The sequence below is a fragment of the Calonectris borealis genome, chromosome 8, assembly GCF_964195595.1.
Source record: "Calonectris borealis chromosome 8, bCalBor7.hap1.2, whole genome shotgun sequence".
Lineage (NCBI taxonomy): Eukaryota > Metazoa > Chordata > Aves > Procellariiformes > Procellariidae > Calonectris > Calonectris borealis.
In genome coordinates, this window is record NC_134319.1 from 30,441,034 (window position 1) to 30,465,839 (window position 24,806).

Sequence of the window (24,806 nt, forward strand, 5' to 3'; positions counted from 1 at the left end):
ACTTTAATAGGCCTCGTTTATCCTATAAAGAAACATACATTTTCTTACCTGATCAAGTGAGCAAACAATAGGGGTCAGATGTGGCAAAGACCCTAACAAAAAGCACATGTCCAGCCATCAGGGTGAGGTAAAGTCATATCGGGATTGCTTGAAGTTATTAATGGCAGTAAAATTTATGCTTCCTCCTGTTTTCCCAATTAAATTGAGAAACCTTTTTTTCCTAAGGTGGCTCTGCAGCAGCTGTTTCTAATACTTGTTGTGTGAATATTGCCTGAGGTGTCTCCATTCCTTTATAGTAGAGGCTGGCTGAAGCACATTAAGTAACAGTTCAACTACAGGGACCAGTCTGTTGGAAAGCAGTAATTATTAAAGGATTTATTTTAATGGTAGTTTTTTTATCATTTGTGGTGAGTATGGCCAAGGCTTAAAAAAAAACCAACCCACAACAACAAACAAACAAACCCCACCAAAAGAAACACAAAACAAAACAAAAATATCTCTTACCATTCAACTTCTAAATCCTTGTTAGAATTGCAAATAAACCTAGCATGTCTAAGTGACTTAAGGAGAGTGTTGGGTGCACAATGTGTCTTAGAACCCAGCACTTATTTAGATACTTTAACTATGGATTAGACAGCAAATTTTAGTAATATTAAAGAAAAATTGATTTCTGATATTGAGAAATATAGAACGCAAAGTAGAGAGATGTCAGTATTGCTAATACTGTGTTTGAAGCAGAAGTAGAATCCCAACTAACTTTAAGGTAAAAGCCTTCACCGTATTGCTGCCTTGTGCTACTGGTAAATTGTAGTGAATTATCAGGAAAGAATAACTGGATTTCATAACATCATATTTGTATATAAGCTTACAAGTTTTTGAAGTCTATTGTCTAAGATTTTTCTGACTGCTTTAACACTGTCCAGAGTTGGAAACTGTGTTTTTCCATTTTGTAGCTATTACAGGTGGATCCTTGCTAATCTGAACACTCAGCCTTTGACTGTTCAGGTGAGTGAAAGCTCATTGCTGTGGTGTGCTGCTCACAAGTGCACATGTGTATTTAGCTGTGTTATTAGCTTTTGTAATGAAGAGGATAACTTTGGTATAACACAAGAAACTAACTTCATGAGTGTTGACTGAAAATAGAAATCCTTATGGCAGCAGCAAGGACAGGAGTGGAGAGATGGCAGCAATCTAAAGTTGAGGGAGATGAGTTGTTGGAAATTCACTAAACTGATGAATGGAACGGATTCCCTGAGCCAGTATTTCTACTGTGCAGCTTACAATATGTGGCTGTGTAATTAATTTAATTATTTTAATTGTTTCCTTGCATATTGCAAGAGCAAATTAATACTTAACAGTAAAAAGTAAATCTAGTCTTCTATGTGAACTGTTGACATCTGAAAGCTTTACAGGGCATAACTTGGATGCCTAAAGCATGACAGGACAGAAACAACCAGCTCTAGTTTCTTGGAAAATCTCAGTAAAGAAGGGGTGGAGCACTTTTGCTAGTCTTCCTAATCTATGGTAAAATCTTCATAAAGCCTGTATAAGCACCAAGGTAGAAGAGAGAGGAGCACCTTTTCCAGAGGCCTTGTGAAGCCTACAGGCAGAGGGATGGTCTTAAAGGATCACGTGGAACAATTTTGCAAATGTAGTAGTCCCGTGGATCCTGAGGTCTTTACAAGTTCAGACGTAAGGGGGAAGGTTACAATCTGCTTTCGCTTTTGGAAATGTGGAAACATCTTAACTCACAGGTTTCTGCTGTTTATCTAAGAGTTTATCAGAGGATCTTCTCCAGTGCAGGAGACCAACTGCAGATTCCCCATGTCTGCAGTTGCTAAGGTGAGAAGTCCTTTGTCAGTTGATAGTGTTATCTTCAGACCCTTTGAGCTAAAGGGGGAAGACATATGCTAACATAAAAATTTATTGCACTGTAGTGAGTACAGTGCTAGTGTATCTCTATACAATCAATTTCTGTTCCTTTGGTCTCTGACATACGGATGCTTTGCAGGATGGGTTATAATTTTACATATTCGAGTAGTCTCATTGTGTAAAGCAAAATTTTCTTTGTGAGACTGGAGCCTCAAATATCTTTTTATTCTTTTTGGAAAAGCTATCAGATCTCTGAGAAACTTGTAGATCATCAGTGAATGACCTTTTAAATAACAAAACTGTAATGTTTTCACAATAAGAAGAATACAATTGAATTGTTTAGCTTTCTTCCAAGACTTTGCCAGTAAGAGTATGCTGGTGCTTGCACGGGAACAGTATCTCTTGAATAATATGGAACTTAATTCTTGTTATCTGGAAGACTCAAAAGCTCAGCCAATATTTAACTCCACTTTTTGGGCTTAGTAGATTTGAACCTCAGCTTTGTGCTTCAATGACTTTGAAACATGGGTAAAACCAGTTTCCATTTCAATGTGGTGAATCATCCCTTTCTCAAAGTAAAAGGGTAGCATCCTGTATTTTTTTTTTTCCACCTTTGAGCAGGAGCATTTTGAAATACAGCTGCACCATCCATTCAGAACTGAGGCTGCTTTGCTATGGAGCTGTGTACCCGCAGAGCCAGGAGCATGGTAAACCTCCACCTATTTCCATTCCCGTTGAATTCCAAACAGGAAGATTAGAAGGGTGATTTTAGAACAGAGAAGTCTGAATATTTTCTAGTAATTGTAATTGGAGCAGTTGATGTAGTTTAATGAAATATAGTGCATATATGGCAAAAATGATGCATGGCCTTCTATAAATTTCCATTTAATTGTATAGCATTTAATTTATGTAGCTTGGGGGAGACTTCTAAAGGAACAGCTTTGCGTGGAATTTTTTCCACCTGCTTTGGAAGTGGATGTTTTCTTAGTTTGATTCAAACTAACAACCACCTCTTCTAATTTCCAATTTCTTGTAATAATGGTAGTTAATTCTTTTCCTCTCTTGCTTTCTTCCTTGGTCATAGCTTGACCCAAAATGTATTTCTTTTGTGGAGAAGAGAAAAGTAGCTTTATCTTCTTCCTTCAGGGATAATCCTATTGCCTCCTGTTTTCTCTCTAATCTGAACTTCTAATTGATTTATCTCTGGTTTATGCAGTAGGGGATATTAAAACCAATCATATTTCAATTTCTGTGTGAATTCATATAAGTTCAAGTACGATTGGTTGTAGGACATCCTAAATAACATTTTTTTTTTTCTATAGGAAGATCAAGTCTCAAAAAAGGACACATCTAAATTTAGCAGTATGTTGTCTACCCAGTGGCTATGCTTTGTTGTCTTTTATGAGTAGCAATATTGCAGTGAGGTGTTTACTGTATATTTTTCAGTCTGTCTTGCGTAGAGTTCCAGGCAAAGAAATTAAGCCTGGGGCTCCAGATGTGCAGATTCATTTTTGTCTGTAGCTGTAACATTAACTCAAGCTAAATTAGTCATTTATTAGTCCTTAGGCTTAGACATCATCATTATACTTTCTTCTTTGTTTCCTAGAAAAAAAATTGTATCCACATTCAGATGTGGCATGTACTTAGTTCTTTCAGGGAAGGGGGAAAAAAACCCAACCATGGTGAAATCAGGGTTTTAAGTTAGGCTTATGGTATGAATCCTGTTTCAAATAACATAAAGGTGGCACAAGAGGGATTATTAGTATGTAATTAATATCATAACGTATTATTTACAATGCCTAGTCTCTTTGAGTATGAGCAGATTTGAAAATTCTTTCAGGTTCTCTTGATAAAATAAACTGATATATCCAATACGATTTATATTTACATATGTAAATCAAACCAATATGTGTCTAAACCACACATGGAGTAACTTAGTCCAACTGTTTCAGAGCTGGTTGCAAGGAATAATGTGGGATAGAGGTAAGCAGAGATACCTTTCTATCACTTTTTTCGTAAGATCACTGCTAATTATGACACACATGAATAAACTCTTGATTTCAGTGTTTTCTGACAGCAGTGTGATCTGATATTCTTTAGTTTGTGACATTCTTACCCATCTAGATCTCTTATTTGCCTAATTTTACAGCATATTTGACTTGCGAGCATTGGAGGTTGAAACTAAAATAAAGATTCACTCTGCCATTTTAATAGGTATTTACCTTCGTTTGTGTTCTGGTTTTGATTTAGTGTAGTTAATGTTTTACACATGAGTTGGATAGGGTATATTTCATATCTAATGTGGAGACATTGATGATTCCATTAGAAATGATGGCTACTTGAATTACTGATAGTGTTACATTTGAATAATTTAGTCCATAATTTATATTCTCACTTTTACTTTAGCATTTGAAAACTGAATGCTGCTACTGCAACTCAAATTGGCGTTTCAGTTTTACAGCTTTAAGGTTTCTCTTTTGTTATTGTGGAGCTAATGAAGGATTTTTTCATTTTAAGCTCACAAACTCAACCAAAATGTAGGACCTGATCTCGTGATCAAGAAGCAGTATATTTCTTTTTTTTAAGCTTCTGCTACTATTACCATTTAGATCTTTAACCTTAGTAAGAACTAGACATGGAATTCAGGCATTGGTCCACAGAACTGGCACATGGCTTCTTATTAATGTTCAAAGGCTAAAAATCTGAAGCCATTTTGAACTCAGAACCCATCATGTATTTATTTCCCTCTCTAATTTGCAGAAAACTAGTTGTGAAAACAGCCCGAGGGACCTGATATTTTTCCATCCCAGCTGCTCCAGCTGAACTACAGCTGCAAAAAAAAAAAAAAAAAAAAAAATCTAAGTATTGTTTCTATAAACTGTTGAGTGTATTTTATAACACAGTAATTCCCACAAAATCAGTAACTGCAGTTAATGACCGGTTTGTTAAGGCATTAACTGCACTCAGCTGGGAATGACCAATTTCTCTGGAATGGCTGTATAAGAACTAAGGATAATTCAGTAACACTTTCAAATAATTATTTGGTTAATTAATGGTAAATTCTTGTGGAAATCCTATCAAAGTACTCATGACCCCCACATTTAATATCCAATGAGTTCATTATGATTCATGTTTTATTGCCATAAATACCAGAAGAATCCATAATGACTAGGCCATTATTTTCCAGGGCTGCCCTTAATGCTTTAGGCCATTTGGCTATTCCACCTTCAGTCATAAAAAGCTTGATGCTCAAAACTACCAGCATTTGTAGGCCACAACTTTCTGGCACCCCACCAAAACTTTGGTGATTTTTATGAACACGTTTGGCAGAGATCTGTTTTTTCTTTTCTTTCTCTTGCTTTTTCTAGTTAGGGGAATAATTGATGCCTACTGTACCAAGTCATAAGGAAGTCTTTCTTGCAGTGTCTGCTTTTTCATGTGTGGCCTTCAGTAGTGGTCAAAAATAGCAGAAAAGGTATCACTTCCATGCTTTGGAAAGTGTTCTCCAGCCAGGTACTGGGCAGGGTTTGAAATTTTTACAGCCAAGACTCTAAACAATGATTGATTTAGGGCTTTATTCATTAGCATTCAGATGAGTATAAAATAATTTAAAAAAAAAAAGTAATCTTGGTATTGGCATATTCAAGTAATAGTCAATAGCTGCCAGTTTATATTTTTGGGAGTGAAGTCCCTATGTAAAAGGATGGCAGTTGGCCTGTTGGTGGATTTTTCAGTCTGTCGCTTCTTACCCTTTTATACAATCTTCAGTCTGCAAGATGATGCTTAGTGTTTAAAACGCTGTAGCTGTTGAATCTGTTCTCTTCCTAATCGTAGACAAACTAGTTATGCACGGTTTCCAGTCAACTTTTCAATAGGCTGCATGCTTCCTAATTGAGCATGAGATTAACAATTGCATTAAATCATGCTGGCTGTGCTTAGAAACAACCACCTCCTCTTGATTTTCCTGACGCGTTTGATTCTTTGGATCATGAGTTGCCACTGTTCTGCATGAGACCTGAAAAAACTCAGGAGGTTCTGCTTTTTCTCCGCCAAAGTGCTTCCATACGGAAAGTAGGACAGTGAAACTTCCAGAGATCAGCCTGAAATTCTGTCTTTTCTGGGAAATTAAAATGAAATGAAACTTAAAATGCATTCACCATTAAATACTTAAAAGCTGTTTTAGCTGCACATTGTTTTCTTTTAACTTTAGTTTATTTTCATCTGTAGTTTATTTTCATCTCCAGGTTAGTAGAATTCAGGGTTTTTTTCCATTTACTCACAATTGAGAAATACTTCCATGCTGAGCCGAGAGTTAAATGCTCTAAACCCGTCTCTGTTCCCTGTGTTGACAGTAAGACATGGGAATTCAGGGAAAATGGCTCAGTTAACTGCGGAGCAAGAAGGAATTTAAATTCAACTCTTCTTTTTGAAACTATAGCTGCCTTGGCTTTGGTGTATCATGAAATCTACCTTATGGAACATGCTTTGGAAGAATGATTTAAGTGCCAGTCATTAAGAGCCAACTCATTAAGAGTTCATTCAGAGAAAATAAATTGATTTGAATTGTAGATATTCTTCATACTTTAGGTTGAGTATCTAGTTCTTTTTGATTATTTTTGGTGGTTTAGAAACTGAGGCAGTGCTGTCATTCAGCACTGATACCCGAGGTGTTCTTCAGACATCAGAAAGGTTATTGTGACAGACTGGACCTTTGAAAAAAGGGGAGAGAAAGTTATGCAGAGTTTCTTCTCAAAAAACAGAAGGCCTTTGCTGCTACAGTAGGCTATTTTATTGAAAATAAGCTACCAGTATTGCCAAATACCTGGAAATAAACTACTATTGCTACCAAATGTAAGGCTTTATCTTAACTAATACTTTATCTTAGCACAAATGAAGCTTTGCAAAAATAAGGAGGGAAAAAAACCATGAAGGACGGAGGTTAAACAGATATAAAGTAGCATCATTCTTGTGGACTGCCTGCCAGTTCATACCCGCTGAAGGTCTCGTCCAACTTCACTGTAGTTTGTTTTTCCTGTTACTGTTCTGGGGACCCAACTTTCCTCCCATTTATACTGGTTTGCCTTTTATTTCACATAGTGTTTCCTGCATTATCCAGCAAAGTGTAATTGTAATTTGAGTCTTAAATTTGAGTCTTGATGTTTGAGTCTTAAATGGAGGCATGGAAAGAAGTGTTAAGAGCAGTGTAAACAGCTTTTTTTCCTAGCCCCATGAAATTTGAGGGCATAATTTACTCTTTAAATTTTTATATTTGCTTAGAAGCAGCCTTTAGCTGTATGTATAGCAAGCTTTTTTTGTTCATGTAATTGTTGGATTTACAATGTCACTACAAGTTAATATGTAGGTAGGATGACCAGTCACCAGAGAAGAACAAGAGATAATAAACACTTTTGTTTGCTTAAAACAGAATGGGTATGCTTTAGCAACTATAGTACTGTCTGTGCTTTTATTTTAATAGCCAGAGTAGCTTTCAAAGTTGGGCATTATCCTTTCTCCAGCTGTTAAGGTTGTGATACAAATCAGGTTTTTTTTCAAACAGGTAAGAATCCAGAAGGATCTGAAAGGTCAGCTATGTTTTTAGGTTTGGCATGGGAAAGAATACTTCACTGTTATATGGCAACTGCCAGAAGGGTTTCATGGGTCTTTTTTGCTAATTCAATTTTGAAAAAAGGCACAAATTTGCATTCTCAGGATAAAGGCATCATATCCTTGCTGCTTAAAGGAAATTTCAGCTCCCAATGATGTATGCAGAAGAAAAACTTAACTGTGGTAGTTGCTGTTTGAGGTCTTGATGCTTTGCCAAAGTGTTAAACAGATACGTTCTAACTTAGCTTAAATAGAAGTGGGAGGTAGGATATTTCTGATCAGTTGTATAAGAACTGTGAATGCATTCTGAGTTGGTGACCTTATTACATCCTGGTCTAAGTAATATAAATGTTCAGATGAGTGTTCTATCCCATATATAGCCAGTATCCTGCTAATGTAGGGCTAGAGGAGAGCTCAAGAGAATGCTCAGTGCAGATTTCAGCAGTGAGTCAGGATCAAACATGTCTGTTGTTCTTAACAAACACTTGCATGTTTGTCTAAGCTGGTTTTATAGAACCTTTCAGTTAAATACCTCACAGCCTACTCACATTAACTGCTCCAATTTTTCTTGAGAATCTTTTGGCAAGTATTAATGTAAAAACATACTATTGTTGTCTTTGAAATGTACAAAACACAAAAGGCACCCACAGGATAATAATGTAATTTAGGTTAATAAAACAATGAGTGTGTGATTTACTTGAAAGGCACTGAATTCCTTCTACAACACTTTTCGTGGTAGTTATTATTTTTCTCTCTGGCATTGGTGCATTCTTTTATCATTTCACTTGGAGACAAGCTTGTTGTTTCAACAGGAATACGTACAGCTAATTCAGCATTACATTTGATATTTAATTTCCTAGGTGGAAACTGATGAAGGCTTTCTCTGGATGACCTGTCATTGTTAAGAGTTCCTTTCACAAAATATATTTCATGCAAAGTGGGGTTAAGGAAATGTTTTGAGGTGCTGGGGGGAGGGGGAGTAGTTAGTGTTGCCTTTGTTCCCTCTTTGCACAAATACATTGTTCATTTGGATGCGCCAGGTGAGACCCTTTCATTAATGTTGCATTTCTGATTTAAATTTTCCCTCTATTAGGATTTTTGTGCTTTTTGTTTTCCCCCTTTAAATGTTTACAATACTTAAAATACCAGGCTTCTATTAATATGGACTTTTTCTCCTTCTAGCAAATGAAAACTACAAACAAGTAGCAATGTGTATTCTGTATCACATAAGCATGGATGATCGCTTTAAATCAATGTTTGCATACACTGACTGTATCCCACAGGTAAGTGCTTTTATGTATGATGAGGTGGTTAAAATGCATCTTTCCCTGTGCATGTCTTTTCCTCACTCATAGCAGAGCTCGTACTGACACCCGCAGGTGAAAGTGGGAACAACCACAATGCTGCTGAGTCGGTAGTGAACCACCTACTCCTCGGCAGTCTGGCTGTTCTTGCTGTCTTTTAATGGTCCACAGAAAAAGCATAGGTGACATATTCTCTGTCAGTGCTGCTAACACTTGAGCTGCATCAATGAATTGGTAAAAATACAGGTGACCTGATGAATTTCTACAGAAGATCGGGAACGCTTGAAAGAGATTAAAGCTTGAGCACAGCAGGTCCTTAGGGAACCTCGTGGAAAGTATTTCCTTTACTGTTTTAGAAGGCATTCTTTTCTGATCCCATTGGGTATCAAAATTTCAATGTCTCCAGTGTTACAGGATATGAACTGGAAGCCAGCCAAGCAGTGTTACGTTGCTACATGACAATTCCTTTTCCAACTGCAGGCATGCACAACAGGGGAGACTTGAAGACTATGGAAGGCTCTTCACTGATCTTTCAGGCTACAGTTTGTTACGTAACTTTTTGTCTCCAGTCATAGTCTTTGATCCAAGCACAGACACAATATCATGGGTTTTGGGGATTTGTTTTGGGGTTTGTGTGTATGTTTTTTGTGTGTTGTTGTTTGTTGTGGTGTTTTTTTTTTTTTAACAAGTACCAAATCCTCTCACTGATCTTTTTCTCGGTTCTGATGAGGCTGGAGTTGAGAAAGCCTGTGTTGCATAAGTGTAAAAGCTCGCCGGTAGCTTTTTCAGAATTGCACCACGATATTTTCTTTCCTGCCAAACATGTTTTTAACATCAAATACATCCAGAATGGGAAGTTGCCATGGAAAGTTTTCAGAATGTTTCTGGTCATTATCTCATGACAAAAATGGTGATGTTTTTCCAAATACAGGAGGATTTTGGAGAATAGAGAGGGGAGAACTGGTGGGAATAACTAGTACATGTTACAAAATGGTCTTGTAAACATCCTGCTGACTGCCTTTTCTGCCACAAGAACCAACTACGTGTTAAGGCATTTGCATGATCTAAGGGACCTGCTTTGTTCTGAGCAGTTACCGGCCAAAGCAGAATTCATGCAGTGTGTTTCAGGGCTCGCTTATGACGTGCTTTCAGGGAATCTTGGCATGGCTCTTAGATCCCCAGTGCCAAATGTTAAGGGCTGTGGAAACTTCAGTGATAACATACTCTGAGCTTTGGTGAACGTCATTGTTCTGATGGCGTGACTGCTCCAAGTAGCGCTTACAGAGCTGTATCCGAAGACTAATGGAGCAGGAAACACGTCCGCTGCCTTCATTGGGCTTTGGCTATAACTACAAAATTCGAAGGATACCTATGGCTGTTGATGCTTCAGTAGTCGATGTAATTATTCACAGATCCCATCTGCCAACTGTTCAAAAAGGACAAGCTGGACAATCAGAGCTTAAATTTTATTAATGGATGATCAAAATTAGGACAGTTATTAAAGAAGACAGAGGTAGCAGAAAACATGGGGAACTGGATAAGGCATCGGGAGAAGAAAATGACCTTTTTAAAAGGACTCCCTGCCATCTGATTCTACCCTGGAAAACCAAATTCTCTTTTCAATAATAGTACATGCCCTTCTGTGGGTTTGTTTCCTTTTGAGGAAAGGTGTACATCTAAACTGGCAAATACTCAATAATGAATGTTTAGCTGTTGTAGAAGGTGATTGGAAAATCCATCCCCTGTTGTCATTTTGAACAGGCGAAGTGCTTGACAAGGGCTTGCGCGTGCTGTCCCAGGTAAACATCCTTGTGGATTGTAGGAGTTAGTGGGTGCTATTCTAGTAACAGTTAAAAGTGAGTATTAACAGGTCATTCTTGTTTAGACCTCAGCAATGCGTGTTTTGTTTAAATAGGTGCAAATGCCATCCAGATGCTTATAAAAGCCTTTATTGGTAATAACCTGGCCAATCAAAGGGCATGGTTAGGCAGTGATGTCATGGTGATATTTAATATTTTACCGCAGAGCAGTGTGCAAGGTTCTCCGCAGCTACCCACATGTTTTCCACCACGGTTGTCCTGTTTGGCCCCTCTTTGATCTATAAGCTTCTTTTCAGCTTAATGCTGGTAAACGTCCTCTCTTGACAGCACCCTTTGCTCCTGTCCGCCATTATCTGCTGAAGTTCAGAAACCAGAGCATCACTTCAAACAGCAGAGTTAGGGAGTAGCCGGTCAGGAGAGATTCCTGAGGCATGCAGTTCTGGCATAATCATTCAAAGATGTTTGAGCTGGGCTTGGGGAGGGGGTTGGACAGAGGTGTATGTGAACAGAGAGCTGTGGGGGTTGGCCTCTGGTCACTGGTAAATAAGTGAAGGCAGGTGCCAGAGAGTCTAGACACAGTGATTTCAGTCCTGGTCTGTGGTATCTGATACTCAATATGGGACTTGTCTGATTGAACACTACTGCCTCTTCATTGCACATGCTGCAGTCTTTTTACTGCCTTCCTGTTAAATCAGTAAAAGATGACAATGGACATAGTAAAAGCAGAACAAATTTAATTTTAATATTTCCTATTTGGCAGCAATTACTCTTCCTTTTGAAGTGGCACAAGAAGCAATCAAATTAAATGAAGACATAATGGGAAACATGGAGCTTGTACGAAACTATTATTTTAAAATTTGAACGGCTTTAATTGAAACTGGATATATTTTTTCTTTTTATAGAGAAGTAGTTCAGTAATTAACAGTGTAATCCCATCTTGTTAAACATCTAATTTCCACAGATTTTGTATTGTGTAAGTAATGAGAATGTTTCCCTTCAAATTATTTGAAGGGTTTTAAAAATCTGCTTTTAAAGGTTTTGTAACAGAAGAGTTGCAGGGGGTGATTTTTGAATGCTCATGTTCTACTTGTTAAGTGGCAACTTTCTTCTCTGGTTAATTCACTCTTATGTGACTGTCAGGCTTACGGATTTAATAAACTAGGGATTTTATAAGTTCTTTAAACAACCTAGGGAAACCTGATTCTACCTTTTTAAGAAAGGGAGGAAGAAATCAGTAATAGCTTTTAAATTAGTACATGAAAATCCCAGAAAAAGAGATGAATAACTGTGGTGTAAACTAAATATGTTGGGTTTTTGGTGGTTTTTGTTTTTTTTTTTATTTGGGGTCCATTTGGAATGACAGCCTGCTATCTGGTAATAGATAAACATATAGAATTGCTGTAGTAAAATACTTTGGAGTGAAATTCCTGCAATCCTATTGTTCCTTCTTCCCCCCCCCCCCCCCCCCCCCCCCCGGGTTGTTTACCCACTTTCTGTAGTGTTTAATGCATTACAAACTGTCTTTCCACCAGGGGGCAAGCACACAAATATTTAATGATTAGTTGTTGCCGCCTTCTCCCCCCACCCCTTTTTGACACAAACTGAGCTATGTTTTTTGTATCTTACATCCAGCTTATCTTTAAATTCAGTTGTTTCTACTTGCAGTAATCTCAGTCTTGTCATCACGCTGCTTTGCCTTATAATCTTGATGTGTCTTATGAACTGAGCAGGTTTTAGGAGCAAATAGGGTGATGTCCTGCAGCCCCTCAATGAGGAAGCCATGCAACTTGTCTGCCACGGTTAGAAACGGAGAAATAGCAACGGATGTATTTGAGTCATGTATATTCAATATGCTATTTCAAAAAAATGTTCATATTGAACAAAATGAGACTAGGTAGATAGCCTGTGATGTAATGGACAATACAGGCACCAGGTATATAAAGTGATGGCAATCCATAGGTTATTTGCCTAAGGAGTCATCTGGGAATTCACTGACGCTTACTGAACAGTTGGAACAGCATTATAGGCGATTGTCTACTTATGTTAACCCAGGTTGTTCTGTCCCTTTACCAAAAGAATAGGACTAGTAATGAGAAGTCTCTGGTATATGGCAGTGTTCAGCTCTAGCAATGGAAACTGCAAAGATCACATTGTTGCAGATACACCACAGCTAATTTACCTATCAACAGAGTAATCTTAAAGCAAAATAGTAGAATTATTCTGTTTATTCTATTATTCTGTTTACAGAGTCATAGTTTTATTAAACAGCCAGGTATTAATCTGACTTTCTGTGGAACTAAGTTGTTTTTTTCCTGTGTTAAATTAACCTAAACTTTCAAAACAAATTTATCCATTCACAAGTTAAAAAACAGGAAAAATAAAAAATTCAGTGTAGCAATAAAATGTAACTAACCCAAGTTACTTTAAGGTGATGAGTGGCTGCCATTTTTGGCACTTTATAAACATTGTTATCCCCAAATAATGGAACCATACATCTTATGCCCTTGACCTTCATAACTTTACTGTGCCTGTAGAAATGCTGAATATTCATCTAAAAAAAAAAAAAAGCTACTGTAGTTGACATCATAACATTGCTCTTCTAATGCTTTGGAAAGATTAATGACTTAAGTGTGTGTGTGTGTGTTTCTTGGCAGTTAATGAAGATGCTTTTTGAATGTCCTGATGAACGAGTTGACCTGGAACTTATTTCTTTCTGTATTAACCTTGCTGCAAACAAAAGAAATGTACAACTTATTTGTGAAGGTAAGCATACTGAAATTTTACTGTTTTCTTGGAGATCACAATACTCTTTATATATAAATGTGTGTGTGTGTGTATATATATACACTTAACTCAAATACACATAATTTATATATATTTATACATTTATATATGTATATGTATTTTAAAAAAATAAAATGTACATGTTTGGGTAATGTTTGCAAGCAAATGGTCATATCCTCCCCAAAATTGGTCTTGGTGGCAGGAGTGACATTGAGTAGCCACATATGCCCACGTCTCATATATGCATGTAGTTCTGTAAAACACTCTGATGACATTACTCTGGGAAATTATGGCTGTATGGAGAGATCAAGATTTTGTTCCACCTGGTGCCTAAAATCCATCTTCAGCTAATTGGTGTTTTACTTGTCAGTACCAAATTAATAGCACAGTAATGTCATTCAGTTGCATCTTTCCATTAATTTTTTTTAAATTGAGCATCTTTTGGGTTCTAGTAGTTTGTTACGTGGTATAGATGGGTTCTGGATTTCATTCAGTAGCTCTCTAGATTGATTTGCAAGTTTCACTATTTTCATACTAGCAGTTTTAAGTGGAACATTATTATTCGGTAGCTCTAACTTTCACTTGTGCTCAAAATTTTCACTATGAACTACTGTAATAAATTGCTAGACTTTAAAAAGGACAATTATAATCAATGGATTCTATGGCCAGCAATTCCACTTTAAAATTGTCTGCATAGCTCTGTAGAAGGGGGAGCAGGGAGATCCAATTTTATATTAAAAGTAGAGATTAAATTCAAGCTAGTAGCACTTATTAGATAGGCAAGGTGAATCTTTTGGAAACATAATGGTAACAGTGGACTTGCCCTGTGCAATCAAGTACTTCAAATCTGTGTATGTCTGTTATGTGTATTCCCATGTAATGGTCTACATGACTGGTAAATAATCTTGTAAAATCATAACAATGTATTTATTCCATGGAGTGGGGAGAGAAGTCTATGAGCTAGTACCACCAGCTGTGCTGCATCTCCACATCTCTTATCATCAGATAAGAGATGTGGAGATGATAAGATAATGGTTCGGATCTAGAACCTTTCTTGGTCTGAATAAATAACTAAGCACACCTGAAGCATTTAATTATTTATCTGACTTTAAGTGTCCCACCAGTACCTATGGCCATAATAGTTGTTTTAGAGAAGCTATAGAATTTATACAGAGCAGGTCTTGTCTTTTCAACTTAAACTTAGAAAAAGAAATAGTTCCTGTCTAGATTCTTCATGTCTTCCTTTTAAACTTTTAAAAGTTAAAGGTGTGGGGTTTTGTGTGTGGTGGTGGTTTTTTTGATCGGCCAGTACTTTCCTAATTTTTTTATTTGGAGGATTTTCAAAGTGTTTGTTTCTTTTCAGGGAACGGTTTGAAAATGTTAATGAAGCGGGCTTTGAAATTTAAGGACCCGTTGTTAATGAAGATGATAAGGAATATTTCACAGCATGATGGGCCAACTAAAAGCCTGTTTATTGTAAGTACTATCTATTACCTAATGTGGTCTCTGAGTCTTTCTACTGGAAAAGACTGACTTTGAAGAGCTGCTGTGTTTTGTCTTTACAGGGTGTCCAGTTTAAGTTTTCTTGGCTGTCATGGGTTGATTTATGTTTTGTTTTATAAGGCTGTCTCAGTTGGTAGATCACGGTTTAGATCCCTCACTACAGGGAAAACAGGTTTTAAGCTGTATCCAGTAAGTTCCTGTTCCAAAACAAACAAATGAAAACAAGCAAACAAAAAAACCAACTGCTGGGGTGCACATCATAACAATTAACAGTTATCCTAAATGTCTGTTTTTAGCGCTAGAGGGCAAAATAAAGTGTTTTTTTTTTCACTGTGCCAAGTCGTTTGTATAAGTAGATGTTCTAAAATTTTGAATACTTAATATTCAGTTAACCATGTAAAGCTGCCCTTTCAAAAGAAGGGGGGGAAACACGACATCCTAATTGTGGAAATTTTAAACGTACTGTTAAAATGAAGATTCAATATTAGATTGTCTTTAAAGCAGTATGGAATTAGTAAGTAGAATCCATGACTCCCCTGTTAAAGTCCCCTGAAAATCTTGTTGTTGTCAAAATCTTTAGGAGGAGGACACCATTACTGTGACTAATGCAGTATGGCGTTCACCATCTTCTTTCCCTTATTTTCTAACAGCTTTCTCAAACTGTGTGTGTAGTAGCTACTTTTGGAACATCTGAACAAATGATCCACATCTCTTGAAAGTGAAAGGATGGAGAGGAAGAATGCTGAAATGTTTTCCTGGATCATTCTTCAACTGAAATTGAAACTGCCTTATTAGCCCTCATTTCAGGAGAAAAGCCTCCTTAGTGTTATTTTGAGAACAGTTTTGATTTGACCAAGTTGTGAGTACTTCAGAACTCCAGATTATTCACCTGTAATGTTTGTTGCTGTATTTTCTTTAGGATTATGTTGGTGATTTAGCAGCTCAAATATCAAATGACGAAGAAGAGGAATTTGTGATTGAATGCCTGGGAACACTTGCAAATTTGACCTTACCAGATCTGGACTGGGAACTTGTGCTGAAAGAGTACAAACTGGTTCCATACCTCAAGGATAAACTAAAACCAGGTCTGTACAAAGTTTGGTTAGTCTTTCAGAGTAGAGTCTCTCAAAGAATACTTAGAGTGCTCTTTCAGAGTAGAGTCTGTTTACCTTTATAACTTGTGATTGTTTGGGGAAACATAACACTGAAGAACAGAATCATATCTACAGGTAAATATACAGCTGCCACAAGATTAAGAATTTCGAAGAGGTAATACTTTCTGCCTTCTGACTTACCAGGTTCTGCAGAAGATGACCTCGTTTTAGAAGTGGTGATAATGATTGGAACAGTTTCTATGGATGACTCTTGCGCTGCTCTGCTGGCTAAATCTGGAATCATTCCTGCGCTCATTGAGCTTCTAAATGGTAATATTGCCATGTTTGACTTTAGGTCTTGTTTATCAGAGAAGTTTAGTTGACATAGCTATTCTGTAACTGAATGCACCATTCATTTTCTCTTGCAAGGCACGGGTAGCTGTTTTGTATATGAAAGTAGGAGGAATTACTCTGATAGAGAGATACTGACTAGTGGTCTAATAGATTTGATTTTTCCCACACCTCCACAACTCTGGCTGCAATCTGTGGTCTTTCTTCTTGACTGGAGCAGGGAAGAAAACACTCATTTTGTGTTGTCGGGAGATGAAATCTCACGCATATCACTGAACTGTCTAGCTGACATGTAAGAGCTGGGCTTTCTGTAAGCATCAAGAGCTTCTAGTTGTAAGATCTGAAATTGCTTTTTTTTTTCCTTTCAGCTCAGCAGGAAGATGATGAGTTTGTCTGCCAGATCATCTATGTATTTTATCAGATGGTCTTCCACCAAGCCACCAGAGATGTCATTATCAAGGAAACTCGTATCTTTTTAAAGATTAAACATTGAGAATTACAGTACTTAATTTGCCATCACTGATGTTTGGCCTATATTTCTCTTGCATAAACCTTCTGATCTCAGAGGTTTCTTTGTAAATGGTTTATTTCAGCTGAAGAAAAAATCCAAGCGGCATAGGCATGTAGAGGGACTGCAAGATTAATAGCAGAGATTAAAAGTTAGTTTGCTTTGAAAAAGCGAGAGGGGTAGGAGGGGGATCGCTGGACCAGATGACCTATTAGTTACTATCCAGTCTGAATTATTGTATGAATTTGTTTTAAAATCATAGTCAAAATCATAGTCCATAGAAAAACTTACACAGAGCATAGACAAACTTCTTGCACTGCACCATTATACGTGTATGTTGCGTAGTCTGAAGTTATGTGAATTAAAATTCTTTAATAGCATTCTTTCTTACATCAGTCTAGACAACATAAATAATGCCTGCTCTGTATTTTTTGTCCACCTAATTGTTCTTTGAATTTTACGTTTGGCATAAGTCTCCCAACTCTTTCCACTATGGAGACTTTGATTTCTGTTCCTGGCTTTCCTCTTTCTCCTTTTTTCACCTGTCTGTTGATGACTGAATCTGTTCTTCAGTATCCTCATGTCATGGATCTATTCAATTTTTTTTGTATGGCACTTATAAGTCTTATTCAGTCTTTACCACTTATTCTTTCAATCACTGCTGATGTTGAGCTTATTCAGATGATCCAAAAACTGTGAAAAGAGACACTAGCTGTCTTTGTGGGCCTTAACTGAATGTTAAATTTCATTGAAACATAAAGAATAGGTTGAATAGGGCCCTTGTAGGGATAGCAGATTAGTGATTACTTTGCTAACAGTACAAGGACTACTTGTTAATGTCCTTTTTCCATTGAGCTCTGTGGAATATCTGAGAAACCATTTGGGATGTTGTTCTTTGTATCCTATTTGGACTCCTAGGTGGCTAGCTTTAAAAAAAAAAAAAAAAAAATTTGCATCTCTTTTTATATCTATAATGATAAAGCACCAACATTTGAACAACACTTTTCTCTTTCAAATTGAACACGGCTAGTATTAGTGCTATCATTTGCCCAGTAGATTATCTTCAGTATTTTTGAGACACATACATTGGAAACCTTTTTTTAAAACAAGAAAACTCTCTGAATGTTACAAAAGTAACAGTCTCAAAAGATTAAACCATTCCACAGAATCTATGCCTTTTGGACTAACACATTAGGTGCACAGATTTCCTGTAACAGATCAGAACGTATTTTCTTTGTAAAGGGTATGTTATTTTCCTTCAGCAATTTTGAAGAATATTTGGGTATCTTAATGTGATTTTAAAAAAAAAAAAAAAGTGGTTGGGGGAAGGCTGCTGAACTTCACATGTGTTGGAAAATTCCTAACTACATTTCTTAATGAAATTTGCAGTTGGAAGATCCCCGGGCTGTGAAAAAAAAAAAAGCTTTTATCCTTAACAGTTTCTTTCCAGAGGCTCCAGCATATCTTATAGACCTGATGCATGATAAAAATGCTGAGATTCGCAAAGTTTGTGACAACACTCTGGATATTATAGCGGTAGGTCTGATTTTTTTTATCATCTGTCCTTCAAAAACCTCTCTACATGAGATAATTCTGAAATAACTAAGTACCAATAACTTGCAGATTGAGGATATTTTTCATGTGCAACTTTCTAATCACATAGGTAAAGGGTGAATTTTCATGGGACAATGACAATCATTAATCTAGGCTGTGTACCAAACTTCCAAAAACTGCATATATACTTTGAAAATTCATACCAGTTAGCTTTATGCTATGGACACTTTCAAAGAGTGCTTTTATACTTAAACAAATTAATCACATTGCATAAGTATGTTAAACTTTCATTATTTCTTAATTCTCCAGACAAATGGCTCTCATTACCCAGCAGCTTTTATTCAGCTTTTCTACATTGCCTGATGCCAATATTTGTTTCAGAAAGAAAATGTGGGCGGCAATCCTAAAGCTGGCTGTTTTCTGCTAGCAAAACAGTCAGTGTAATATTGAACTTTTTAATATTGTCTTCAACTCTTGGATAGGTTTCCTTTAGCTACATGACTTAGTTTGTCCAACTAATCATTGATCACGATAAACTGTTGGAACAGTTGTTTGGTACTAAACTGCTAATTTGGAAAAAAGAAAGAATACTGAATTATGAAGTACTATTGCTTTATCAGCTCTCATAGCATTTATAGCATGTATAATCTGCTTCTGGGGATCCTTGACTCTAGAAGCATTAATATTTTCTGTGGTGTTCTTCAACGAAGTAAAGACATTGTGAAACTGATTCCACTTAAAAGTTGCATTTCATTGTTAAAATTCCTCCTGGCCTGTTTATTTGGATTGACTTCTATTGACAAAAAGAAATTTCAGCATTTTGTAGTGTCTTAGGATTGTACAGACTGTATATCCTTTTGGATGTAGAGTAGCTGTCATGAAATTAAATCTTATAGCCAAAGAGAACTTAATTATGAGTCAAGAGCAGTATCTTTGACTACCTTAATGCTTTTCCTATCATCTACTTAGTTTCTTCTTTAGTTGAATTATGCATATTGCAGTTTGTTCTCTGAAAGAGACCTAACTTATGTAAGACCTAACTTACGTTGCACAATAGTATAGTCTATTTTGTCTTTTTCTGTTACACTCATTAGTAATGCCATCTAACTTAATATTAATCTAAAAAAAGAAGTAAAATGACATAACATTTTCTGTATTGGAATTCTTTTTATCTGGCTGGTTTTGCTTCATGGAAGTATGGACTGAAAATTGTGCTCCATAACAAGAGTTGCCATTGACATTCATTAAGGGCAAGATTTCAACTATGCTGAATTTGCACTTAGTACTTATTTATCATGGGCATTATATTCAGCTTACCAAGATCAGTTATTTCCAGGGACATCTCCAGTGGAAACAGTAGAAAGGCTTCTATCTTCTGGGAGAAGCCGGGCGATCTGAGTCCTTCCAATGCTTGTTTTATCTTGGGGCCAGTGCAATTTCCAAGTGTCTCAGGCGTTGATTTGTTCATATGGGGAACTTTACCACGTGATACATAGTAATATCTGTAGTTTTCAGTAGTTACTGAAAAATTATGTTGGTAATATTATTAAGCAACATTTATTTTTATAAAATCTAGAAGAATAAATACATTAAGACATAGCTTCATATTCAACATTAACATCTGAGTAAAATGTACTTAGCTTTTTTTCCTTCCTAAGAAGAGGTAATCTTTATGCTAGCTGTGAATAAATGAGGAGTGCTATAGTAATGGATGGGAAAGGCTTCTCAACTTGCAAGAAGCATTGGACAGGACTTCTAGGGCCTTGAGGAAGAATAAAGGGAGGAAATGATGTGGTACTGCTGTTATTGGGAGTAGGGGGGAAGATATCAAGCACATACTGAGAGTAGTTTGTGTGGTGGTAAATTATTTTTTTCTTTGGTTATGGAGCAGTGCCACACTTAGAATGGTGTTCACTGGTAAGTTGCAGTTCCCTTTCTGAGAAGGTCTTTTTAGCTTTATTACCTAGCTGTTGGGTTATAAGTTGTATAAACCGTAACTAACACCATGCCCCTGTGGGAGGTGGGAAGCACAATATGCCCTCTTTTCTGGAAGACAGAGAGAACCACTAATTGATTGCTTTCTCAGCAATGTTGTAAGCTGGTTGCACATTGTCTCCCAGTACCAAAAATCACAGGCAAAAAAGGCAACATGTTCTAGGTGGTGATGGAAGAAAACATGAAACAGTAAGTTATCAGAACCTCAGATCTTGACTGGTGTTTTGCCATTCAGCTCAGAGGATACGGTAAAGCAGCCTCTAAACACTGAGGTGTTTGGTTTTGTGGCGATTTTACACAACCAGTGCCTTCTGAGACAGTCTCTAAGATTGGTGAAACTTTTTATCTGTGCTAAATTCGCAACAAGAAAAACTTAAGTTTTCAGTCTTGTTGTTCCATACATGCTGACAGGATTAGTTCCTCTGATGATGGAAATCAGAAACTAGATGTTGGAAAAAAGAGATTTGAAAGTAATTTTTTCTCAGGGAGACAAATGCTTCTTTCACTCATCAATAAGCCCTATAAAGTGTGATTGAAATAACACTGAAGAAAATCAGATGCCTTATAAGCCTTAGGGGAGATATGCTTTCTGTAGTAAAGTAATTGTCACAGAAATTGTGGAAATGTTACACTAGTGATGATTTGTTTAATATAGCTTGGCTGGACTCTGCCATTGATGAACTGAAACAGATGTGCTGTTTTAGCATAGTATGTACTGGGGAGTCTCGGATTTGCACTGGTAGATGCAAGATATCCCTTTTCTCGAAAAGAAAGCCTGCGTTGATAACTTAGGAATGCTTCAGTCTCGTGTCATGTGCCAAGTCTTGACACCAAGCAGCTAGTTTAGTGTACTTGTACACCTAAAGCGGGAGAGGTCGCATGGCTCAGCTGAAAGCGTGGAGTCAACAGCTGGTGTAAGAGTCTCAAGCAAATGAAGTTCCCTTTTCCTCTGACTCAGAAGCCTGGATACCTGCAACTCAAAGCTTGTGGAAATAAATATCAGCTTACTCAAGGTGGTTTTACTCTGTTCACCTCAGACAATATTATCAAGAGCTGAGGGGGTTATTTATCTCTCAGGTTGCTCATCCTTTTTCTGTTCCTACCTCAGTCTTACAGCAGTTAAATGATTTTCCTCATTTATTCAAAGGATATTTAATTAACCATAACCAGATCCTTGGACTGTGTAGTCTGAGACTTTCCCCTCCCCCATTTCCCCCCATTTTCTTATGCAGTGTTTTTACAGCTTTGAATCCAGGCCTGCTGTACCATCTTGTTTCCCTTATGATCAAGAGTGGATTATTATGCTTCCTGCAGAAGCAAAACGTCTTCTAGATAGCTACAGCATTGTCCATGTGATTTAGGAAGAACCTCATGTCTAAGGTGTTTTTCCAGCTCTTGCTTTTGCCCCAAGTATTTGTAATGAATGCCAAACAACGTTTGCCTTATATGGAAAGCTGTGTTAATGAATGGCTTGCATCTTTCCCTGTTAGCTGAGTGCCCTGACACAAATCCTCATTGTTGGGAATGCTGGAATTTCACATAAGAAGCAGGAATGTGCTGTGAATCCTCAGTGCTCTGGGATTTGGGGCCAGCTGTGGAAGATGTTGGCCAGCTCTCTTAGAATCAAGGAAGAGCAGACCACAAGGATTTGGTGGGGACTTTATTTGAATAGGCAGCATACTCTGAAAAATAGATAACCTTTGACTCCAGCTTGGTGTCCTCTTTCCATGAAGAGTGCTGTAGTCACTCCAGGAAAAAAGGTTCTCCATTCACTTGTCAAGACTCCCCCTTTCTGTGCTGTCTTTTGTTCCCCTGTTATCCTCTAACAATCGTGAATACAGAGAGGTGGGCAGAAGAGCAGCTAGGGTGTGGGGCTGCACGCTGAACTGTTGACATGTGTTTTTACTGATCAACTTCTGCATTGTTAAATTTGCAATCAGTCTGCTTTGGTGCTGGTAGCTTTTTGTGGCAAAGAGCATGCACCCAGCAGGAAAGGCTCTACGTAGACTAGAAGAATAACCACACTGCAGGCAGCATTAGATAGGGCAGGCGTCCTGATTGTTTTTGTCTTCACATAAACCTATCTTGGACAGATTTTCTTCTAGCATTGGTGCTTGCTCTTTGGAGTTGTGAGACTAGGAAGGTGAGCCAAACCACTGATCTCTGTTACTTTCGTAACAGCTTGCCAATGAGATACCGTATATTCCTCCAAAGAAAAAAAGAAGTTTCTCTCTTTAGCTATTGGCAATATAGGAACCCTGTGGATGGTGTGCATTTTATGTAGGCACCTAAATGTAGGGGGCATGAATGTTTACTCTTTTCTCTGCCTTACCATTAGTTTCATATCACAGGTTTCTATTAGCTTCCCATCAGAGTATATTTAGTGATGAACCTGATTGTGAAGAAGTGACTGTGGGTTGCACAGGTGTAAGTGGTAGAAGGATTTTTTTGGCCTGTGAATGAATTGCCCCCTGGTGGTACGTAGCCTAAGGTAGGTGTCATAGACACCTGCAGAAGGTGATCCATAACATCTGTTTCTCTCCTTGGTTTATAGAGGCACATAGTTTAAATGACATGCCTAACTTTTGGATAGCTAGACAAGATAAATCTTTTCTTTCTTAATAAATGGTTAATCTTTCATGTAAACTGTGTGTTTTAGGAATGGTTAAATAATGAAGAATGTAACATATCACCAACTACAGCCTTGAACATAATGAGCATTCTACTTACTGTATTGCAGTTCTAGTTTAGTATGAGGAATCACATCAAATGAACCCTATTACAGACCCAATTAAAGGGCAACCACATTAAAGTGAAAAGGAAAATCTGTTTTTCATCAGCTGTGAGAGAACACAAAGCAGATCTGTGTAGCTCTATGTTATCCTATAGTGTGTTAATCAGATACAAGGTGTGACGGAAGCCAGTGACAAAGGGGACCCCTGATAGGGAACAGACACGCTCTGATAATAGGCCAGTTAACGCTTCATAATATTTCAATGGTTCAGTAGTAAACAAAGTTGGAAGTAGAACTTCAAAAAGGATGGCACATTCCTCGTAGAGTTGAACCATACATCTTCTATGACACTTTTGGATTTATGGAAACCGAATGTTAAAACCAGTGATGTCAGGGAGCTCCAAAGAGAATAAAATCAACCTTCAGGATTCCTCCTTTTATGTTTCTGAACATGCAATATTTGGGGGGGAGGGCAGGGGGTTGGAGAATAGGCACATTCTGTCCACCTTCTCGTTCCCCCACCCGCTTCTTTTCTGGTAGCCTAACATTTAAGAGGACTGGAGGGCACAAAGCTATGTTTGTATCTCCGTGATGTTTAGTTTTCTGGTTTCATTTTTGCAGGAATTCCTTACTAAAGAAGGTGTGCTTCATGTGTTTAAAAAACAAAACCCAACAAAAACCAAAACAACCACACAAAATTTAAAAAAAAAGTTTTTAATAGCTCAAAATGTAATTACTGGAAGACTTGCTGTGTTTTAGGGAATTGTTTTGCTCTAAACTTCTTTAATTTGGTTTCTCTGTGCCTTTTGGCTGTAGTCCTGCATTTAAAGCTCTTCTTCCATTCTGATGTTATTCCATTAATCATTTACCCCGTGGTGTTTCTGCACATTTCTGTGGAAAATCTACAGGCATATTCCTGATCTAGCAGTACTTAAATGAACTTTTTTGTGCTGAGGTTATGTAAATCGTTCTAGATTATTGCAAATCATCCTTTTCTAGGATCGCTGCCAGAATGAAACTCTTGACAAAATTGATCATTGATCTCATTCTGGTGCAGTCACTTCTTTGTTCTTGTTGCTCATTCATAGTGAAATTCAAGGTAAACAAGGTAATGTAAAAGGGATTTGGCTTTCCCACAGATCAGTCTAATTCGCTGTTTGTTAAATTTGTTTATTTTCCCCCACTTCTTGCAATCATGATTTCTGGGAATAGTTTTCTTAAGACTGCAGTATGATTTCTGGCAGTTACAAGGTGTTTCTCTAAAGCTTGTAAGTAATTCACAACTGCTGGAGGCTGACATAATAGATAGCCCACAGTTTAGCTCTGGCAGATGCAGCAAAGGAGATGTTTCCAAGATGCTGGTCAGATGTCATCATTGAAAGTCATGCCCTTTCATTTTTTTTATGGGTCATTTTATAAATCTCAGTGATGAGCTTGCTTTTTCCAGGGAAACTCTTGTTTTGCACTGTTATTTCTAGCCTTTCCTTTTAATCGAGAGTAGAAGTGGGGGAAAAGATCAAGAGGCAGAAATAGCACGAGATGTTCTTTTTCCAAACAGTACGAGGCATAGGTGTGTGTTTGTTGTTTTTTGGTGTTTTGGGGGTTTTGTTTTGTTTTTTCTTTCTCCCTCCCTAAGGTTGCTGCATTACTGTATGGCTGACAGAAACCTGGAATTTTGCTTGA

The 24,806-nt window shown here is 37.4% G+C and overlaps 1 protein-coding gene across 8 annotated transcripts in view; it reads left to right on the forward strand.

Annotated features, from left to right (window-relative positions):
- Positions 1 to 24,806, forward strand: part of KIFAP3 (kinesin associated protein 3) — a 71,120-nt gene that overhangs the window by 19,972 nt on the left and 26,342 nt on the right. For 7 of the 8 annotated variants that reach the window (XM_075156736.1, XM_075156738.1, XM_075156735.1 and 4 more), the window contains exons 11-17: positions 8,659 to 8,759; positions 13,255 to 13,363; positions 14,748 to 14,860; positions 15,807 to 15,972; positions 16,186 to 16,311; positions 16,701 to 16,799; positions 18,291 to 18,376. In XM_075156736.1, coding sequence (XP_075012837.1) covers positions 8,659 to 8,759; positions 13,255 to 13,363; positions 14,748 to 14,860; positions 15,807 to 15,972; positions 16,186 to 16,311; positions 16,701 to 16,799; positions 18,291 to 18,376 — 800 coding nt within the window. Of the gene's footprint in view, positions 1 to 8,658; positions 8,760 to 13,254; positions 13,364 to 14,747; positions 14,861 to 15,806; positions 15,973 to 16,185; positions 16,312 to 16,700; positions 16,800 to 18,290; positions 18,377 to 18,703; positions 18,902 to 24,806 lie in introns of those variants that run through there. The other variant, XM_075156742.1, reaches the window with a different exon arrangement.